This window comes from Halichoerus grypus, chromosome 11 (assembly GCF_964656455.1).
Source record: "Halichoerus grypus chromosome 11, mHalGry1.hap1.1, whole genome shotgun sequence".
NCBI lineage: Eukaryota > Metazoa > Chordata > Mammalia > Carnivora > Phocidae > Halichoerus > Halichoerus grypus.
The window spans coordinates 15,762,099-15,782,108 of NC_135722.1; the positions used below are offsets into that span (position 1 = coordinate 15,762,099).

The window sequence follows — 20,010 nt, forward strand, 5'->3', positions numbered from 1 at the left end:
AATATTCTTTGCCATTTTCATTCTCTTTCTCTCAAGAGTAACCAGTGGAGTTTTCCAGATATTACATGACCTGTAACGATGTCATAACTCTGCTGGCTCATGGAATGTGCACTTGTGTGTTCTGGGGTTTTACAGTTTTTCAGTATACTGTTTTTGTAACTTCCTGTGACTCTGTAATTATTTCAAAATTGAAAACTTAAAACTTCTAATACAGTAAATAGCAATAAGTATAATTCAAATAATATATAAATAAATACAAATAAAAGCTCTTTGAGGTCCTTAGTAATTTTAAGATTTGTAGAGGGGTCCTGACATGGAATAGACTGAGAACTGTTGCTCCAGAACATGGAAATAGGATATGAAGTCTTCTTTTCTTCTGAAACTTGAAATTATTTATTTATTTATTTATTTATTTATTTTTTTAGAGATTTTATTTATTTATTTGAGAGAGAGAATGAGATAGAGAGAGAGCATGAGAAGGGGGAGGGTCAGAGGGAGAAGCAGACTCCCCGCCGAGCAGGGAGTCCGATGCGGGACTCGATCCCGGGACTCCAGGATCATGACCAGAGCCGAAGGCAGTGGCTTAACCAACTGAGCCACCCAGGCGCCCTGAAACTTGAAATTATTTAACCTTTATTTTACATGCTGTCTGCCCTCCACTTCTTGATGTGCTCCTACTCGGGAGCAAAAGAAAGTGAGCAGGACTCTTTACCCAACAGAATAAGATGTCCAGTTTGTTTTGTCTACTTCACCACTGGTAATTTATCTAGGATTCATGTGAAACAGTCTCTGAAACCTTAAAATTTTTATAAACTTCATAAAGATGCAGACTCACACAGGACTCAGGTTCAAGAAAGACTGTTTCTCTAGAGAAGAGTGCCTTTCAGCCTGATTTTAAGAATGAAAGAAGAAAGTTACAGTTAAGTGAGGGATGAAACCTTAACTTCTTCTGTTGCCTCAAAGCTGAACTTTAAGGCTGCACACTCATGCAGTATTTTTGCTTGTATACTGAGTATCCTTTTTATTGCCCAGAAATAACATTTTCTTACTAAGAAAGACTAAAATGAGTCCACACTCTGATTATCTTACAACCTTTTGCAGCCGTTTTCTAGGCTCTGGATACCCTAGTGAGTTAAGAGAAAGTTTCCTTTTCTTTAGAGAGAAGCTGTAGGTCTGGGAGGATAAGTTCTTCCAGCAGTGGTAGCCGAGGGCTTATGTAGCACAGAAAAGACTTGAGTGCACATTGCTGTCTGTGCAGAGTTTCTGTATCAGGCCTTCTGGCAGAACAGCCTAGAAATCTAAACCAACATACTGGAAGCAAAGAGGGGGCTCCGAGCTGTGGTGCTGCCTTGCTGGCTATAACCGCTGGCACGTCCCTTCAGTCTTCCTGCCCGTGGGTCTTCATCAGTCCTGTTCCTAGAACAGGCCAGGGATGGACCTGCTGAAAAATACCTTTGACCTAAATACACCACCACCACCCCCCCCAGTGTCCTCCACTCCCAATTTAAGTAGATCTTCTTTTTTCTGATGGGGCCTTCTGTTCGGAGGGCTCCAGCAGACTTACCTGAGAACCAGCACTATCAGTGGTGGGGGCAGGGAGACAGGCAGAGGGGCTGCTCGTCTTTTTCCATCTGGTGACGTGTTTTATGGGGAGGAATAAAGCCTCCCAGCATAGAGTGGCCCATTGCACAGCAAATGCCAAATAGTGGTTTTAAGAGAACATTATCAGCTGTTGCTCTGGCTTTTTAAATTCTTCATGTTAGAAAGCCCGTGTGAGTGTAATTTGTTCCTGACTTAATCTTTTCCCATTTGAACATGCACTGTATTTTTTCTCCCTGAGCAAGCAAAGAATTTAGTAAAATTCCATTTCTTGTCTGTCTGCTTTTCCCAATCCTGAACTCCCCTAAAAATGATGGGTAATGAGAATTGTTTGTATCATGTTGTGGAACATTTTGATAAATGGATTCCAGTGGCTTCAAACTTGATGACTTGTGGGTTGGGCTGTACCAAAACCTAAGTGCTGAGCTATCACCTGGAAAGCTTACTTGGGCCCAGGTGGTTACACAGCTTTTCTGTCAACTCTCATTTGAGAATACTGTCCCTGCCCAGGGAGCCTCGGCTATATGGAGCAGGTGGGGGCTGTGCCATTGGTAATTCCTTCTTTCCTTGAATACCTTTGTAACATGTTGGAGGGGGCACAGCTAATTGTCCTGAAACATACATGTCCAGAATGTGCATGTTAACATTCACATTTTACCTTTTTTGTCCTTTCTCTTACCTTTCCTCTCAATTTCCTAGGGTGATATCCATGAGGATTTTTGCAGCGTTTGCAGAAAAAGTGGCCAGTTGCTTATGTGTGACACGTGTTCCCGTGTGTATCATCTGGACTGCTTAGACCCTCCTCTGAAAACGATTCCCAAGGGCATGTGGATCTGTCCCAGATGTCAGGACCAGGTACTATGGGTGGGTCTGACAGAGTGATGGGCTGAGGAGCAGTTAAGTGCGGTCAGGAGGACCTCCTTTCCCCTCAGATCTGGGGGAATGGCAGAGTCTCTTCCCTCTCCTGGTAGTTCCCCTAGGCACCTCTGGTCTGTTCATGGCACCGCACTCACCCTCGTAGCGTCCATCCTCTCAAGCTTCTCTGTCCTATTACTGAGATGGTGAGTCTGTGTATAGGTGGAAAGACTCTAACTGCTTCCCTTTATTTAAAATGACTTATCTTCTCATGACCTTGCTCTTTCAAAGCCATAAGACTTTCAGCCTCTTTCTCTAAGAATGGTCCAAACCCAGTAGGTGGTTTTGAGACTCTTCTTTTGGAAATAAAACCCTTAAAGGAAAGTGCCCAATTGACTGTTTAATTCAAATAACAACAGTTTCACCTTTAACCTGTATCATCACCAGGACCAGAGAACTAACTGTAAAGTGGCCGTCTTACTATTTCATGGGCTTGAAACTGTCCTAGCCTCTTCCCTTCTTCTCTGTTTAGTTTCTGGCCTCTTTTTCTCAACTATCCATGTTCCTTTATGTTTTTATGATAAGCTGTCTCAGTCTTTTTTGGAAGTAGGCAAAGTATAAATAATAAATAGACCTAATAGCTCAGCAAGCTTTGGCATGCTACTCAGGTCTTTGGAATCCTGTTTGAGAGAATTCTGGTTTTCCCCTTTTAATCCTGGTCCTCCTCCTACTATCTGCACCAGGTAGTAGACACCAGCCTCTCTGTGTTCTCTCCTGAAGCTGCTCTTTGACCATCTGATAATTTTCTGCACAAGGTCCAGATTATACTTTAGTATTTGGAAATGACATTTCGTTTCCTTGGTCAGGCTATCTTTGAGGGACATGTAGAGCGACACCTGAGACAGGCCGGTCAAGGAGGCCAGTGGCTGTGGCTGCCCGGGTTGCTGGGCCTCGTGTGTAGTGTACATGAGAAGCTGGGAATGCCCAGCCAGGTCCCAGCCTCTTTCCAAGCTGGGGCTCGAGTGGCTTGGCTTTTCCTGTCCTTGAACCTCATCCTGTCAGGAGCATCTGGAACTTCATAGTCTAGAAAGTACAGAGCAGGGTTTTGCAGCCGTGCCACCATAAGTCCACCATAAGACAAGACACGTTGCTTGTCACTACACAGGGGCTGTGTGTTTATACCTCCTTTCAAGGTAAAATTCTAAACCTTGTTTCAGATGCTGAAGAAGGAAGAAGCAATTCCATGGCCTGGAACTTTAGCAATTGTTCATTCCTATATCGCCTACAAAGCAGGTAAAGAATCATCCACACCCCCTTTTGTGGAAGCCTCCCCTTGATTAAAAAAAAAAAAAAAAACTATGGGAAGGCCGCATTTGTTTTGTTTTCAAAAGGAAATTTAAAGTTACAAATGAAAAGCTTTTCTTGAACAAATTGAAAAGTTTGTGTAGTATTTTCTTGGGGAGGAAAAATGAGAAGCAGCATCTTACTTAGAGCCAGGCCCACACCACTGACAGTTAGTTTTCTTAGCATACCTGGCTATACACAGAATAAGGGAAAGTCTAGGTGGGCATGATCTGCACGCTGACTGGAGCTCAGGGGAACTTTGGGCAAAATGCCTTCTTTGGCCAGCATTCTGAACATAGTAGCCTTTTCAAAGAATTTATTGTTAAAAACAGTTTCTTTTCTTTTTTTGTTTTTCAGCAAAGGAAGAAGAGAAACAGAAATTACTTAAATGGAGTTCAGATTTAAAACAAGAACGAGAACAACTAGAGCAGAAGGTGAAACAGCTCAGCAATTCTATAAGTGTAAGTAAAGCTCATGCCTTCGGCGATGGATACAGATAGGAGGACCCTTCCGCGTGCACAATAGTCCATGTGGCTCCCAAGGGCGGATTCGGGTCCTTTAGCTTGTTAACACAGGTAACTTGGGATGGATGCAAAGTTTGCCTGCAGTTACGATTTGGCCCTCAGGACAGGTGGCCAGTTGGTATATGGTGTCTTTGCCAAGCTCTGGAACCTCCCAGTGGCTTTGATCTGAGAGAGGATTTTCAGTCTCCAGGCTAAAGAGATGCAGTAGCAGCTACAGCAGGATGGCCACCACCCCTGTGTGTTCTTGAGTGGGTTTGGGAGGAGTATGAAGCCTCTCCCCACGCCAGGTAGACACAGATCAGGTCCCTGCATAGAAGCCTTTCTAGTCGTCCTAGTTAGCGGTCTGTCTGCATGGCCCGTCGCTCCCATCCTTTCTTCCACACCCTGCTGATTGCGTCTCCAGGTTTTCCTGACCAGCCTGAGGAAGAGAGGTTCCTGGAGACAAGTACTGGAAGTAAATACTGCCCGGTCTGGCCTGTCCAGGTTGTATTTGCAGCAGAGATTCTGAGGCTCCTCCAGAGCAAGTTTTATTTCTCTTTGAGTAGGTACCCCTCCCCTTGTTGGAGCCAGGTGGCCTCAGCCCTCGTGGACAGGAGGTGGGACCCTGGACTTGGTGGCAGTTGGGCTGTCCCACTCCACTGCTTTCTCCTCGTCACCATACTCCCCATGGCATGCAGGTTTCACCTCTCTTCCTGCCTAGAACAGAAGCCAGCAGCTGTGGGAGACCTTGGGCAAAAGGGCAAAAGACTACAAGTCCATGACTGAGCAGAAGGGTTTCTGTTGGCTGCAGTGTTTGATTCTCCCAAATATCACTGTGCTACCCTAGGCCTGCCTCTAAATTCTTGCCGACCAAGTGATCCTCAGTAGCCCTCAAATTGGATCCAGATGCCACTGGCTCATTTTCTACTCTCGAAAGCTCAGTCCAGTCCTGAGCACATTAGCACCCATTTGCAAGGCAGAGGCATACCAAAACCTGCCCAAACCAGCCTGAGCGCAGCTCTGGGAATGTTGTTTTTAAATTGCTTTTATTTTGTAGCGTTGGAGTGGTAATTCACATTTGGTTTTAAGTCCTAGTGTCAAGCAGGGTTGGCTCTTAAACCACTCACTCGTTGGGTGGTAGTGCCCCCTCCAGTGCAGAGCAGAGCAAGGTCTAGGGGCTGCACACCAGCCAGCAGGGTTCTTTTCCCTGGAGAGAGCTGCCAGGCCTGTCAGAAAAGCCACGGAGGCTCAGTGCCACTGCCCTTCTCATTTGCTGCAGAAATGCATGGAAATGAAGAATACCATCTTGGCCCGGCAGAAGGAGATGCACAGCTCCCTGGAGAAGGTAAAACAGCTGATCCGCCTCATCCACGGCATCGACCTCTCCAAACCTGTAGACTCTGAGGCCACTGTGGGGGCCATCTCCAACGGCCCGGACTGTACCCCCCCTGCCAACGCCGCCACCTCCACGCCGGCCCCCTCCCCCTCCCCCCAGAGCTGCACAGCGAACTGTACCCAGGGGGGCGAGACTAAATAACAGAGCCCCGCCAGGAGAAGCCGCGGGCTCCCGGCGGCCAGGAGAGCAAAAACACTGAAGACTCTAGAAAAGCAAAGCCGGATTTCTTCTGGAAAGTACAGAATTCTTTTGGTTCTTTGGTTCCAGAGAGAGAGAAGATGCTTGTGCCAGGTGGCACCGGAGTTTGCCAATTGATCCTTCTTATTCTGTGTGTACATGCAAAGATTGGACCATGTTACATGAAATAGTGCCAGCTGGAGGTTCTTTGCCAGCACCATGCCAAGTGAAATAATATATTTACTCTCTCTATTATACACCAGTGTGTGCCTGCAGCAGCCTCCACAGCCACCATGGGTTTGTTTGCGTTTTGTTGGGTGGGGAGCAGGGACGGGCGGAGGGAGGAGAGCAGGTTTCAGATCCTTATTTGCCGAGCCGTTTGTTTAGGTAGAGAAGACAAGTCCAAAGAGTGTGTGGGCTTTCCTGTTTCTAAACTTTCACTACTATAAAACCAAAAAAAAGGAAATCGAGATTTAACCAACCCCAGTGCCCAGAGGAGGGATGGGAGGGAATGGGAGGGAGCCGGGGTGGGAAAAGTCTATCAAATAAGCAGTATTTCCTATTGTCTGGGGTGGGGCACAATGCACGGGGAAGTGGACACCGAGGACAGCCACGGGGTCCTTCTCCCGCACACTCCGCCTCCCGCCCCGGACGCCCCCACCACTCCCCGCGTTCCTTCCCCGCTTTGGCAAATTGGCGCGCATCCCCGTGGATGATCCAGTTACCTTCCCTCTCCAAGAACAGGCAAAAGGCCTGCTTGGCGGGCCATTGCCCGGGGCAGGGAAGAAGGGTGTGTGTGTCCAGGAAGGAAAACAAGGTGGATCAGTGATTTTTACTTGAAAACAAGCTCCATCCCTTTTCTATATTTATAAGAAGAGAAGATTCTGAGCGAAGCAGCACGCGACCCAGGTGTGTGTGAATTGAATGGAGATGTTTCTTTTCTCTTTTTTTAAATTTTTGTTTTGTTTTGTTTTGTTTTCTTTAAGAAAAAAGTTTTATTTTGTTGTTTATTTTACTTTTTTGGTAACAAAAACTAAAATAAGGAATAGAAAAGCTGTTTTTCAGGCTGACAGTCAATTAAGGGTAGTCGAGGCCGTGCATGGTAGAATAGGAATCATAGTGTCAGTGAGGTCCAGTGAGTCCGTGTGAGTCCTTGTGTCATCGTTCGGGGCACTGTTTTTTATGCAAGGGCAAAAATCTTTGTATCTGGGGAAAACAACAACAACAACTTTTTTTTAAATTAAAAAGGAAAATAAAAGATATTGAGGTCTTCCTAGTGTTACTTAAATTAAGATCAAGGTAAGAAACATTGTAAAAAAAAAAAAATTACAAAAGTGCTATTTGTTTCCTAAAAACAGTGATTTCTATTAAAAAGGTGTCAGAACTGGAGAAAATGCTGTGTAGTTATAATTTTTTAGCACAGAACCTGCTGATCATGATGACATTTTGCTGTGTTTGTGTCTCAAGACTGGTGGGCTAGTCTCCATGATTTCTGTCCTCTGGACAACTGCAGCCCTGACGGGCAGCGGCCAAGCCCTCCCACCACTCTCCCCTCCTCGGAAAGGACTGTCCTCTCTTCTTGGCGCAGGGATCTGGGCTTCTGTTTTTGAAGCCCACATGGAGTGTGGATGGTATCAGGGCCCTACCCTACCCATTGTCTCCTCGGATTTTGCTAGAGCAAAAGGCTGGTGCCTAAATAAGATCCCTTCCTTTGGTGCTGCTCTCCGTCTTTCAGCCACCAGCATTGTGAGTGCCTGGGGGACAACTTTGAAGGACACGGCCAGTGACACTCATTGGTGCCCAGGCACCCTGGCCTTGGTGGGAGGGTGCAGGGGGTAGGCTGGCTGCATCAGCCCTTGGTGCTGAGAAAGAACAAAGGAGTGAGAGGTCTTGAGGGTACATGGTGTCTCTGAGACAAAGAGCCCCAGGGTGGCCTTTGTGTCTGTCTTGCCTTTGAAGAGGTCTGACTCTCCAGCCGCTTTCTCTGCCTGCTGGCTCCAGGTACTGGTGATAGAGTTTACTGCCCTTTGCCCATCCACAAGCTTCCTGGGCAACCTTTGGCTAGAATCGCTGTGCTTGCCTTGGCTTGGCCTGTCTCCTCCTTGAGAAAACCAGGGTTCTGAAAGACTCGGACCATTTCTATCATCTTGCCTTGTGGGAAGTAAATTTTGTCAGGTGTGTGCCCTCATCGGAGACCTTGGCCCATCACGTGCCTGGCCCACAGGAGGGAGGCAGGCGCTTGTCGCCCCAGCTCTTCTGGGACAGCTCTCCCAAGCCCGCCCCATACTCCATAATGGCCAGAGTCTAGGAGGGGCAGAAAAGGTCCCATTAGTTTCTCCCTCGCCCAGTTAGGCCTAGAGATCCCAGTTAGAACCCTGAGAGCAAATTCAAGAGAAAGGGACACTTCTTAGGTCAAATATGCCTCATCTCTACTGGCCATTTCCTCTTCCCAGGAATGTTAGGGGATTAGGAGTTGTTCTACAGGCCTCAGAGTCAGGCCCTGGCTTCGAGGTTGCCTGAGAGGGACAGAGGAGCTCCCTTTTCTCCTGCAGAAACCAAGGTGCTACGTCTAGTCAGGGAGCTTTGGAGATGCCTGGACTAGTTGGAGGAATAGTTGGCGGAGGTTCAGAGCCCAGCAGCGGGCTGTACGCCCAGTCTTAAGCTCTCCCATTTGACTTGTCTGGGCCCAGAGACTGGGAGTTGCCACATGATACCTACCTTTTCTTGAAAGGAGTTAGGAAACGATCATCATCACTAGAGGCCTTTGCTCAAAAAGGAGCTGCCTGCGAATTCCCGGGGTGTCGGGGGGAGATGGGGCGTGGGTACAGCTAGGCACTGACCAGCATTTTGCCTGCTGCTCTGAGTACTCACACTCTGGCCTTGCCTGGGGTTGGGATGTGGAGTCTTCCTAAGTGCAGGTATGAGCTGTTCTGTGAGTCAGCTAGTGTAGAGTACAAATGCAACCCTGCCCCCAAACCCCCACATTCTGGACTCAAATCCCAAAACTCTACTTACTGCCAAGAAAAGGCCCTGGTCACCCTGTCTCCTTTTCCTCTACTGTCCTGCCAAGAGAAGACCCTCTCTCTGTGCCCTAGACCTGCGGGTGCTTGTGACCACCTGAGACGCGCATTCATGCCTGCCTCACCTGGGCTGTCCCCACCTCCCTCTCCTTCCCTCTGCTGCTCTCTGGCCATGCCCGGGTTTAGCTGCTCACGGGCACATCTCAGACCAGCTGGCTTCGCAGGCACTTCACGTGCCAGGGAGTGGCTGGTCTGGGGCCCTTGATCAGGCCCGTGACGCAGGCACTGCATCCTGGAGCTGCTGAGCTCGTGTTGCTGTCATCTTCCCGCCTCACGTTCTTGCCAATGCCGCCCGCAGCTTTCCTGGAGCCTGCTGGGTCTTGTCTCACCGCTGCTGCTGCGCCCATCCAGAGGTCTGCTTTCTCCCTTCTTTATCAGGCCCTTTGGGGCGACCGGGCTCGGGGCAGCCCCCGGGTGGGGCCTTCCCTGGGTGGCGCTGCCCTGCGGCCACCTCCAGCCAGCATGCATCTGAGTGCCCGGTTTCCCTGCGGGGCCTGCCTGTCCCGGCTTCTTCCTGGCTCAGGCTCAACAGGCAGTGCGAACGGGCACAACGGCCGCCCCATGCCTCTCCCCGCAAGTGAGGGTGACTATTTCCCGCTCACTAAGTCTGCATGTACGGTTGCTCCTCCAGCCATCTCCGATTCTTCCTCTTGGGGCCAGCAGAGCCTCTCTGGGCTCTCATCCCAAGTCACACGATGCGCTCTAAGCGGTTTCCTCCCTTCACTCCCTTTTAGGGTGTGGTCTTTCTGATTTATTCAAAGGGCTTAATTTAGGAGACTTTTACCCCAGGGGTAAAAGGCTCTTCTGGGGTAGTAAGATGGATGGTGGCTCAGGTATTCTTCAGGCCCTGGGTTCTCCAGATTCCATGGCTTCTGTCGGATAGGGGAACTTCGCTCTGTGTAAATGACTGTGGGCCTCACCCCCACCCCTCAGCTGGGCACCCCTAGCAGGAAACAGGAGACCCATTCTCACCCTGACTTACAGCCGTCCTCGGTGTCCGCTCCTCTCCAAGGGAGGGGGCGGCCCCCGGGAAGATTTCCCTGGCCCTCCGGCATTAGTGAAGGGGAGGACGCTGGGGGTCGCCCCCTCCAGAGAGCCAGGGTGGAACTCTAAAGCCCTTGTAGAGGAAGGGCAGGGCTCACAAATTCCACTTTGCTCCCCCCCTCTCCCCACGAGGCCCTTCCTCCCTGAGGACTCTGCCATCCCCCACAGCAGCCTTTGGCCCCTGTACCTCTGTCGTTGGGTCCTCAGCCCAGGGTAAGCTGCAGTCAGGCGGGACAGGACGGGCAGCCAGAGGTCAGCAAGCTCCGAGCAGAAAAGAGCCAGCCAGCCCCCAATCCTGTCTCTTTGTCCACGCCCTTTGTGATTTCAGTCTTGGTAGAACTTGTATTTGGAGTTTTGTGCTTCAAAGTTTTTGTTTTTGTTTGTTTCATTTTTGTTTTGAGGGGGTGGGGGGGGATCCAGAGCAGCTGATCAATTTGTATTTATTTATTTTAACATTTTACTAAATAAAGCCAAATAAAGTCTCTCAGCCTCATGGTGTTGGGTTTGGGGCAGGGGAGGGTGGGCAAGACACACTCGGGTCCGGGCCCTCCTGCAACTCCAGGGAGACTCAGCCTCTTCCTGGCTGACCCACACCCTCATGCCCCAAACCAGATGGAACATGAAAAAGAGCTTGAAGAACTTTAATTATGAAAAAGGGATGTACAGATGAAGATGGGGAAACCAGCCCCAAACAGCCGGGGCACCGAGAGAGTAGACCCCAGCCATAGATAGCAGCAAGGGGAGGCCCCCAGCACCCACCCCGCAGGTGCTCCAACTGAAGCCCTTTCCACTGAGACCTTCAATAATTTAAATAGCGGGGAGGGTGGGGAGGGTGGCAGGGTTGCTCCAGTGTCCGCAGGGGGCCTGTGAGAGCCAAGGGGGGGGCAGGGGTGAGCCACGCACCAGGTCAGGCGGGGCTTCGGGGCTGCCGCAGGGCAGTGAGGTATTTGAGGGCAGCAGCCCCATAGCGACGGGACAAGTCCTGGTGGAACTCATCCTTGACGGCCTGGAGGCAGTCACGATAGGTGGGGCTGGAGCGGAAGCGAGAGATGTCCAGGCTTGGGCCATGCGGCAGGTGAATGGTGAAGGCCTCGGGCAGCACCAGGAGCTCATATTCCTATAGGGGCGGAGGCACATGGACATTCATTGCCTGGGCTGGGGGGAGGATTGCAGCTCTGGGGGATGGGGAGCGGGCTTATTTGAGAGTCCCTCACAGCCAAAGTGAGGGTCAAAGGGCAGATCTTAGTTCTATACGGATGAAACTTCTAATAGTACTGCCTACTGGTGCCGTGTGCCACGCTGAGGTGTAGTGAGCTCCCTGGGCCTGGAGGTATCCAAATTGAAACTGGAGGCAGCAAGGCACATCCTCACCTGCGCATCCAGCTCCACGATGTGGGCCACCTTGTTCCAGCCAAAGCCCACAAACCGGGGGTCATAGCGGGGACAATCACGTGGCACCACCACGTAGGGCTCATAGTCAGCGGCCCACTGCACACGGTATGGGGTCTGAGCCTCCCGCCAGCGGGCATAGTCTGTGGGCGCGTGACCCCGGGGCCACTCGTGGTACCTGTGGAACAGGATGGGGCAGGGCGCCAAGCTAAGGCTAGGAGCTCAGTGGGGGGGGGGGGGGGCGGGGAGCGGTGTGGGGCACGGAGCAGAGCCTCTCCTACCTGAAGGTGTAGAGCGAGCCGGAGTCCAGCAAGGCCAGCACTTCGGCCTTGGAACTGGGGAAGCTGAAGCGGTAGTGCAGGGTCTCAAACGCCGGCACGACCAGAGCCGCTCTCCGCTCGCTGCCCAGCTTCAGCTGCTCGAGGGAGGCCCTGAGCGGGGAGCGCCCGTGAACAGGGCAGCAGGGACGGCTCCAGGCCCAGCGAGTCCCTGACTTCTCAGCCGCAGGACCCAGGGCTGGCTGGCCCGACCGCCCCGCGGGAGGCAGACACAGGACAGCTGCTATGGGAAGCGGGTCCCAGCCTCCCCTCCTCTCCTATGGCAGCCCAGAGAATCGATGCGGCGCCCCCCCCGCCTCAATACAAACCCCATCTTACAGAGGACAAAAAGGAGCCACCACACGCTTGCCTAGGGCCCCTGTCCACACACACCCGTCTGCCGTTCCTCTCCCTCCCTCCTCAGGCCCACCTGAGGTCGTCGTAGAGGGAATAGGCAGGCAGGAAGTCAATGTCGCTGAGGAAGACGTAAGGCGTGAGGGCCTGGGCCAAGGCCACGTTCCGCAGCTGGTTGACGGGGTAGAGGGGACCCTCGCGGTACACCACGTGGTAGGCCACGTTCTGCCGGGCAGAGAGCACTGCCGAGGCCTCGACGAAACGCAGGAACTGCTGGGCCTCTGCGTCTGTGAGGTACAAGGCCAGGCTCATGGGGCCCGGCCAGTGCCGGCACAGGGCTTCCAGCATCTGCAGCCTGGGGCGAGGGCGGTGGTCAGCCCGGCTGGAGCACCTCCCCAGGACAGCTGCCGCAGACACCCCTTCACGTGACTTACTGAGCCCCTTCCCGGGGCTTTTAAAGCTGCTCTTACCTCATCTTCACAACTACCCCACAGGGGGGCCCTTTCCCAGGTAACAAATAAGAACACCGAAGGCCAGAGATACTAAGACTTGCCCGTGGTCCCACAGCTACAGAGGGGCAGTTCCAGGCACCTGCATGATTCCCCAAACCCAAGCTCCTAACCACAGCCAGTGACTGCAAGTTCTGGAACTCCTCAAGCATCAGGCAGCGGGCGAGAGCTCTTCCTTCCACCCGCTGAAACCGTCCTCCCGGAAACCTCTCCCCATCCCAGCCCCTGCCTTGGCCCCTGGCACTCTCACCGGTCCATAGAGAGCTGAGCCACCAGGGTGACATCGTGAGGCCGGGGGGGCGGCGGTTCGTGGGGCAGGAAGGTGACGTGCACGCGGTGCACGGTGAGCCGCTGCTGCCGGAACTCAAAGCAGGCGTCTTCCTCGTCCAGTTGTGCCAGGGCCCGCTGCACCTGACGGGGTGGCGGGGAGACGAGGACCAGGGCTGGAGGGCAAGTCCCCAGACGAGGCCAGGTCCCAGCAGAGCACGGAGGGGGCAGAGCCTCCCCAAGGCGAGGGAAGGCGGCTCCCTCTCACCTGCTCGGCCCCAGCTGGGGGCGGGCTGGGGCACCCGAAGAGCTCTCTCCGCAGCAGGTTCCCATCATACTCCAGGAAGGTCAGGTAGAGGTTGCGGAAGTATTCCACGTGCTTGTTCTTCACGCGCAGCTTCTTGGGTGAGTTCCAGTGGATTACCTGGGACCCAGGAGGGTGGTACTCGGGGGATGGGCACGGGGAACAGAAGCCCACCGCTCGGCCCCCACCCCACTCACCTTGAGATCGGACGCCTCCGAGTAGCAGCGCTCAGCCAGCGTGTGGTCTGACAGCTGAACGTTCCAGACGCAGGGCAGAGGCTGCACCAACCCCGGGTGCTCCTTGATTACGGCATTGAAGATGTCCTGGGCAGAGACAGCCATCGTGCCTCGGCCCAGAGCCTGCTCCCCACCCACCCTCCCACCGCTCCCCGTCAGAGGCTCCCCCAGACCTGGTCTGCCAGGGAGGTGGCGGGCAGGGTGAGGAGCTCCCGCGTGGCCGTCAGCTTCCACATCTGCCCCCAGCCAGCCTGCCGGAGCCGGTCCAGCCGCAGGAGGATCACGCCTGCCCAGGGGAAGGGGTCGTCATGCCCACCTGGGCTAACCCTGCTCCTGGGGTCAGGGGTCACGAAGACATCTTTTGAATGTTTACTTTTTGACTTATTGGTATTTTTGGACTGTTCAGACGGGAGCATGGACCACTTCGGTCAACCATCATTCCTCTTGGGGGTGAAGGGGGGAACTGCACAGCTTACAGAGCACCTCCACAGCCATGTTCTCCCTCTCAGTGATCCCAGGGCTGGCAACATCATCCCCATTTAATGGGTAAGAAAACAGAGGCCTAGGGGGACCGAGTGGCTTGGCCAAAGTCATCCAGCACAGCGAAGATTGGAACTGTTTTCCGGCTCTTCTGGTGTTTTTTCCACAGCACTATTCTTCTAGGTGGGGTGGGGGGGATTTCCTAGCATTCTGTGCCCTGCCCAGTCCCTGGGGCCTGAAGACCAGTGGCCACCCCTCCTGCCTCCCCCCACCACTGTCCCACCTGTGTTAAATCCCCGGCCCAAGGCAGGCCAGGGCCTGTGGTTCCTCCAGAGGTTGCCCAGGTACCAGTCGCTCTGGTTCTCCACAAGACCGATCACCTGCTCGTCTGGGAGGGGAGGGCACGAGGGAGCTGCCTGAGGCTGCCGCTGGCCCTCGGCTCAGGGCTGGGCCACAGCGCGGCCCGGACAGGCCAGGGAGGGGGTACCGGCTGGGGCTGGGTCCCAGGCCTCTCACCAGAAAAGTGAGCAAAGAGCGCCCAGAGCTCTGCGATATCGGAGGCGAAGGTGACATCTGTGTCCAGGACGATGACACGGGCCAGCTCAGGGGGCAGGGCAGCAGGCAGCACTAGCTTCATGAGCCCGTACAGGCCAGAGTAGTGCTTGTTGGGGATCCAGGAGACCTGGGGCTGTTGGGGCGGGGTGGGGGAGGACAGGGCATGAACCTGGCAGAGAAGGGCGGATGAGTGCCCGAACACACTCCGGGTGACACGGGGAAGAAGGCATACGCCCCAGGGAGGATGAGGGATTTGAGGTTCTGTAGGTGTGATGGGACTGGGGGGTCCCAGGCAGCTCTGACCTCTCCCACACGCCCCCACCCCCGAAGCCCTGGGAGGAAAGAAAGGGCCGGGCACTGCCAGAAAGAAGTGCGGAAGGGCCAGGGCTCCTGCCTTGAGCTCCTCCGCGTCATAGAAGCTGACCCGGACAGCGGGCACCATCCACGTGTGGAAGAGCATCTCCAGAATGTTCCTGGCCATGGCATCAGTCACCAAATGGAAGTGCAGTGGATTTTTCCTTTGGGAAGGACAGGTGAGGAAAGCTGACAGGCCTGAGCAGGAAGAACATGGGACCAGACCCCCCCGGAGAGGCTCAGAGTGAAAGCACCAACTTCTGCAAAGAGCTTTTCCGTCCCCAGCTTCGGATACTGTTAGAACCACCTTCAAGGGAGGAAGGGACACTGTCCCTGTGGCGCAGATGGGGTAACTGGAGCTCCCAGATCCTGCCCAAGCCTGTGTTCCCTCCCCCACGCCTGACTCCCCACCCCCACCCCGACACCTGATTATACCTGTAGAAGAGCACAGATTTCACCAGGGTGACCAGGTCTCGGCTGGAGTTATGTCCCGCACACACGATGGCCACATGCAAGAGCTGGGGAGGGGACGCAGAGGTGGGCAGCAGCCCCTCCCCCACTGGACCGTAAGGACCCACGACGGGGCTGGCCCGGCATGGGGCAGCGGAGCCGAGCCCCGGCCGGCAACAGAGCTAAGGAAGAGTGGGGCGGGGGGATGCGGAGCAGGAGTCCACCCCTATTTCACAAATGGGGAAACTGAGGCCGGGAGCAGGGGAGGCATCCCCGGCCGGCTGGTCAGTCCCGGAGCCACCTGGCGGAGGCTCGCCAGGTGTGATTCCCACAGGTGCCGGGGGGCGGGCGGGGAGGCCCGGCTGGGGGCGCGGCGCCGCTGAGATTCCCGCCGCCGGGGGGCCGCGCGCACCTACCTCGCACTTGGGCAGCGGCGGCCGCGGCGGGACGCAGTCCGAGTGGTTGCGGCCCCCGCGGTCCGCAGACGGGTCTCCGTCGACGGCAGCAGCCCCCCGCGGCCGCCCGTCTGCAGAGACACGTGGCGTTAGTGGGCAGGGGAAGGATCCCGGGCCCCTCCGCTCGCCTCCTCGCTCGCCGCGCTCACACTCCACGTCCCCGCCGAACAGGAAGAAGCCGATCAGAAGCAGCAGGAGCAGCAGCGCCGCGGCCCCCAGCGCCCGGGGGCGCCCTCGGGGCAGCATGGCTGCCGGCGGGTCGCTCAGGGCGGGGCTCCACCCCGGGCTGCGGGCTCCATCGCGGTCCCTGCGGATCGGGAAGGGAAGCAGGAGAGGATCAGCCTTGGGCGACGGGGCCCGACGGCCGCCTGGTCCTCCCTCCCGCTCTGAGTCGCCACCTCACCTGTTCCAACGACCCGGGGACCCCGACCTTCCTCTTCCAGAAGCCGGCCGGGGTGCAGGGGAAGGGGGTGGAAGCGCAGGCCAGCCCCGCCCCCAACCTGGGTTCAGGTTTCACCTCCGCTTGGCTGAGCCCAAAGGGGCGGGGAGGCCCCAGGGGGTGGGGGGAGGTGGGCGAGGAGGACTGGCCCCGCCCCCTGCCCCGGTATCGGACGACCACCCCCCCAAGCCCGGGAGGAACCCGGGGAACCCCCAGGATGTCTGGAGGGAGCGGGGGCAGCCACCCAGGAAGGCCCAGTCCCGCCACCTGCCCTGAGCCCATCCCCTTCTTCCCAGCTCTGAGGCCCCATCTCCTGCCCTTAACCTCCCAACGGGGGAGGGGCCCGTGAGCCCGGGCCCGGAATCAAAGGGATGGCGGGGCTCAGGAGGAAGGAGTGGAATGCGGGGCCTCGAGGGCCAGGGACACCTGCTCTGGGCACTGGAGGCGGGGCCGGCCGAGCCCTGCCCGGGAGCTGCGGAGCACCTGGAGCTCCGGGGCCGCTCCACCCCCGCTGCCTTTCGGGCGGCCCGGCCCGCCTGGCTGCGCGGCCCGGACAAAGCCGCCCTGCGAAGGTCGTGTCCTGCCCGGGAGCTGGCAAGGGGCCTCCCTGACGCAGGCACCGGGATTCGCCCCCCCCCCGCCCTCGCCTAGACCGGGGGACTGGGGCTGGGACTGGATTTCTCAGTCTGCCCCACCTCGCATCCCGCAGCCCGGCCTCGGCCCTGGAGGGAGTGATGGGCGCTCTGGCCCCTGAGCGACGAGTCGTGGTTGGCTGAGCGCACATTCTCCGTGCCAGGCCCGGTGCTGAGGTTTGACGAGCCTCATCTCAGTTAACCCTCCCCTCAGTCCTGTGATGCAGGCATCATCCTTCCCTAAGAAGTGAAGTGACCTGTTAGAACACCCACCCCTTCGCCAGACCCCTTCCTAGGCTCTTCGCTGAAGGCAAAGTGTCCTGCGGCTCTTCTCTAAGGGCTTCCTGCCCGGGAACTTTGCCCTTGATGTTCCTTCTGCCTGAATTCTACCAGATTCTCCTGACGCCGGCTGCTCCTTCCACATCCCTTGGTTTATTTTATTCCTAGCACTCCTCTGAAGTTGACCTTGCAGACTTGTTTATAGGTCCCCCCCACCCCCGCCCCCAGCCAAAGAAGGCTGCTCGTCGGACTGGAGCCTTGTCTATCTCGTCCTGTACTGGGCCCCAGAGCCCAACCAGGGTCCAGCACCCACTAAGCACTAAGTATGTGCGGAATGTGGATGGGATGCACCAGGCCTCTCCATGAGCCAGCTTAGCCCAACTTCACCTATAAAAAGTGAGGGCCTGGGAGACCCTAACCCCAAAAGAAGCTGTGGAAAGCAGGCCAGCATTAGACCCCTCAAGTCTCCTCCTTCAAGACACTGGGATGCCTTTCTCTGGGAGATGGGGGTTTTCCAGGAAAGTCCAGTTTTGGAGGCTAGAGGTAGCGGTTGCCACGGAGACTGATGGTGGCTCCCTGCACATCTGGGAATTAAAAGGAGATGAGGGGATGCAGGGGCCATCCTGGTGTCTGGAACTTTGAGCCTTCAGCATCCCCTGACCCTCATCTCTAGCCTGGAGCTGGAGTGGGGGTGGACAAATCCCTCCCCAAGCCCCTCAACAGAGACTGGGGATGGTGGAGGGGGGTAATAAATGTGAGGGAGAGGGTAGAGCACACAGGTCAGGGCCTGGCCAGGGAGTGTGACAGGAGCTGGGGCTTTCGCAACTTACTGTGGTTACTCACAATGCTGGCCCCACCTCCTCCTTAACCTTACTACTCAGGGGAAGCTGCTTGCTGAGCCGCTTCCTGGGCCTCCGAGAGGTTGCTCTGGGGCAGGGGGAATGGGAGCCAGGGGTGGGCCTATGAAAGGGTGCTGGTCTTCTAGGCCCGAGACCTGGTTTGACCCAGCTCTGCCCAGGACTCTGCTCTGTGACCTTAGCCCAGTCAGGCCCCCTCTCTGGGTCTCAGTGTCCTCCTCTGTACTTGTTAGACTGGTCTAGCTCTCTTCTCCTGTGGCTCAGGGCAGACTGAAGGAGGGAGGTTCTGGCCCAACTTGCCTAGAGGCCCTTCCAGCCCAGCCAGGTGACCAATGCCAAGCAGGGACCCAGCAGGGAGGGGCTGTGCTGGGTGCCTCCGGCACACACGTTCCACTCTTTGTTTCTGGGACCTAATCAGGCCTGAGATCTGGAGAGGAAATTCAGGCAGCCCTGCTGCTGCCAAAGTGGCTGGGCCCACGCTCCTCTCCCAGTCCTGCAGGGAAGGAGAGGTTCAGGAACAGGTTCACTAAGATGATGGGGTACATGGGGCACCTGGGTGGCTCAGTTGTTGGGCGTCTGCCTTCGACTCAGGTCATGATCCCAGGGTCCTGGGATCGAGCCCTGCACTGGGCTCCCTGCTATGCGGGAAGCCTGCTTCTCCCTCTCCCACTCCCCCTGCTTGTGTTCCCTCTCTCACTGTCTGTCTCTAATAAATAAAATCTTAAAAAAAAAATAAAGATGGTGGGGTACAGGGAGGAAAGGAGAAAGAGCTCCACACTGAATGCCCTGAGCGCTGGTGTTAACCCCAGCTTCTTACTTGACTCACGACAAAGTGGCCTCACTGTGTCACTGCCCTTGCTGGGTTGTGGGCAGTAGGAGAGAGCACTGCTGTGGGAGACACACATTGTGGTCCGTTTGGCCAATGCCACGCTATGTGACCTGGGACAAGTCCTTTCACCTACTGGAGCCTCTTATTCCCCATCTGTGAAAAAGAGTTCATACCTAGCTGGCAAGATGGCAAGGTGGCCAGGAGTGGTGTAGGAGTGAGTCTGGCCCCCAGGAAGTGGTGAGAAACGATGTTGGCGATGCCCACGATCACCCTCTCTGTTCTCCAAGACCTCTAGCCTCTCCTGAGGCCCCTGGACACATATCCCTGGGTCATCCTTGCTTGGCATGAGAAGCGAGAGCAGCTCTGATTCCCCACCTTATATAGAAGAAAACTAAGCTGGAGAGGAGGGTGAGGGAGAGGGGAGGGCAAGGAGGGGCTGTGGCTTCCTAGTAAGGTGTGTTGCTTAAACCGCCTAGATGCTGTGGTTAGACTAGACCAAGATTCGAATGTGACTGAGCGTTCTTAAGCTGATCCTTTCCACACCTGCAGATAACATCCCGTAGAGGGAATCAGGTAAGATAATGTATTACTACTGTCAGAGTACCGTGAACCAGCGGGCCAGTCCGCAAGGGCTCAGCCCCTTGACCCCACCCAGGCTCCGCCCCTTTCCCCACGGAGCCAATCAGTGGCGGCCTCCCCGGAGCGTCAGATTCCCTACCTCTGGCCGCTTTTCTCCCGCCACAGCCCCAATCAGGGAGGCCACCCGGTTTGGGAAGATTCCCAGGAGTCTCCCCCCTCCCTTGGGGAACAGCTGAGGACCGGGAGGTGCATCCGAGGGCCGAAAAGCGCTTTGAGATTGAGCCCGAGTTCAAGGACCAAGTCTCCCCTCAAACCAGTTTACAGATGGGAAAACTCGAGACCCAGAGAAGGGAAACACTCGACCAAGTCACCCCAAGCCAAGAGCGGAAGGCCGAAACAGTTTTCTCCGCGAAGATGGGAGTGCATGTCCGCACAGTCCATGCGGGAACTGTGGCCGAAGCCCAGCACTAACAGTGGCTGACCAGGGAATCGAGACTGCGTGGAAGGCTGGATTCTTCCTTGCCTCAGTTTCCCCAGCACTACGTCTAGTGGGGGTCCGGGGACGAGGCAACTGGCCAAACGGGCGCCTGCCAGGACTCTCCCCGCACCTCCCCAAGTCTGATCGAAGTTCCTTTAGCAAGCTACCTCCCAGGCCTTTAAAATACGGTCCTCCCGTTCGAGCCTCTCGGCGTTCTATTGGAAAGTCTCCAGGGTCCTACTCCATTCT

At 55.4% G+C, this 20,010-nt stretch overlaps 2 protein-coding genes across 21 annotated transcripts in view; one reads left to right on the top strand and one right to left on the bottom strand.

The window, feature by feature from the left end:
• PHF21A (PHD finger protein 21A) overlaps nt 1-10,480 on the top strand; it is a 191,488-nt gene extending 181,008 nt beyond the window's left edge. For all 12 annotated transcript variants that reach the window (XM_078058118.1, XM_078058116.1, XM_078058115.1 and 9 more), the window contains 4 exons: nt 2,299-2,454; nt 3,672-3,747; nt 4,156-4,259; nt 5,581-10,480. In XM_078058118.1, the coding sequence (XP_077914244.1) occupies nt 2,299-2,454; nt 3,672-3,747; nt 4,156-4,259; nt 5,581-5,838 (594 nt within the window). In that variant the 3' untranslated portion in view covers nt 5,839-10,480. The remainder of the gene's footprint in view (nt 1-2,298; nt 2,455-3,671; nt 3,748-4,155; nt 4,260-5,580) is intronic.
• Nucleotides 10,481-10,623: 143 nt separating this feature from the next.
• LARGE2 (LARGE xylosyl- and glucuronyltransferase 2) lies at nt 10,624-19,985 on the bottom strand. 9 transcript variants are annotated; one of them, XM_078058104.1, is made up of 15 exons: nt 16,072-16,580; nt 15,818-15,975; nt 15,630-15,739; nt 15,199-15,281; nt 14,834-14,927; nt 14,371-14,542; nt 14,138-14,242; nt 13,548-13,660; nt 13,336-13,461; nt 13,103-13,258; nt 12,818-12,978; nt 12,135-12,413; nt 11,669-11,818; nt 11,370-11,565; nt 10,624-11,115 (listed from the first exon to the last, which is right to left on the bottom strand). In XM_078058104.1, the coding sequence occupies exons 2-15, from the start codon at nt 15,912-15,914 to the stop codon at nt 10,906-10,908; spliced, it is 2,052 nt and encodes a 683-aa protein (XP_077914230.1). In that variant the 5' UTR covers nt 15,915-15,975; nt 16,072-16,580; the 3' UTR covers nt 10,624-10,905. The 9 variants fall into 9 exon arrangements, with proteins under 9 accessions (XP_077914230.1, XP_077914229.1, XP_035953619.1 ...); XM_078058103.1 differs by lacking the exon at nt 16,072-16,580 and adding an exon at nt 19,929-19,985 and having other exon boundaries at nt 14,371-14,927; XM_036097726.2 differs by having other exon boundaries at nt 14,371-14,927; nt 16,072-16,584.
• Between the last annotated feature and the right edge of the window lie 25 nt (nt 19,986-20,010).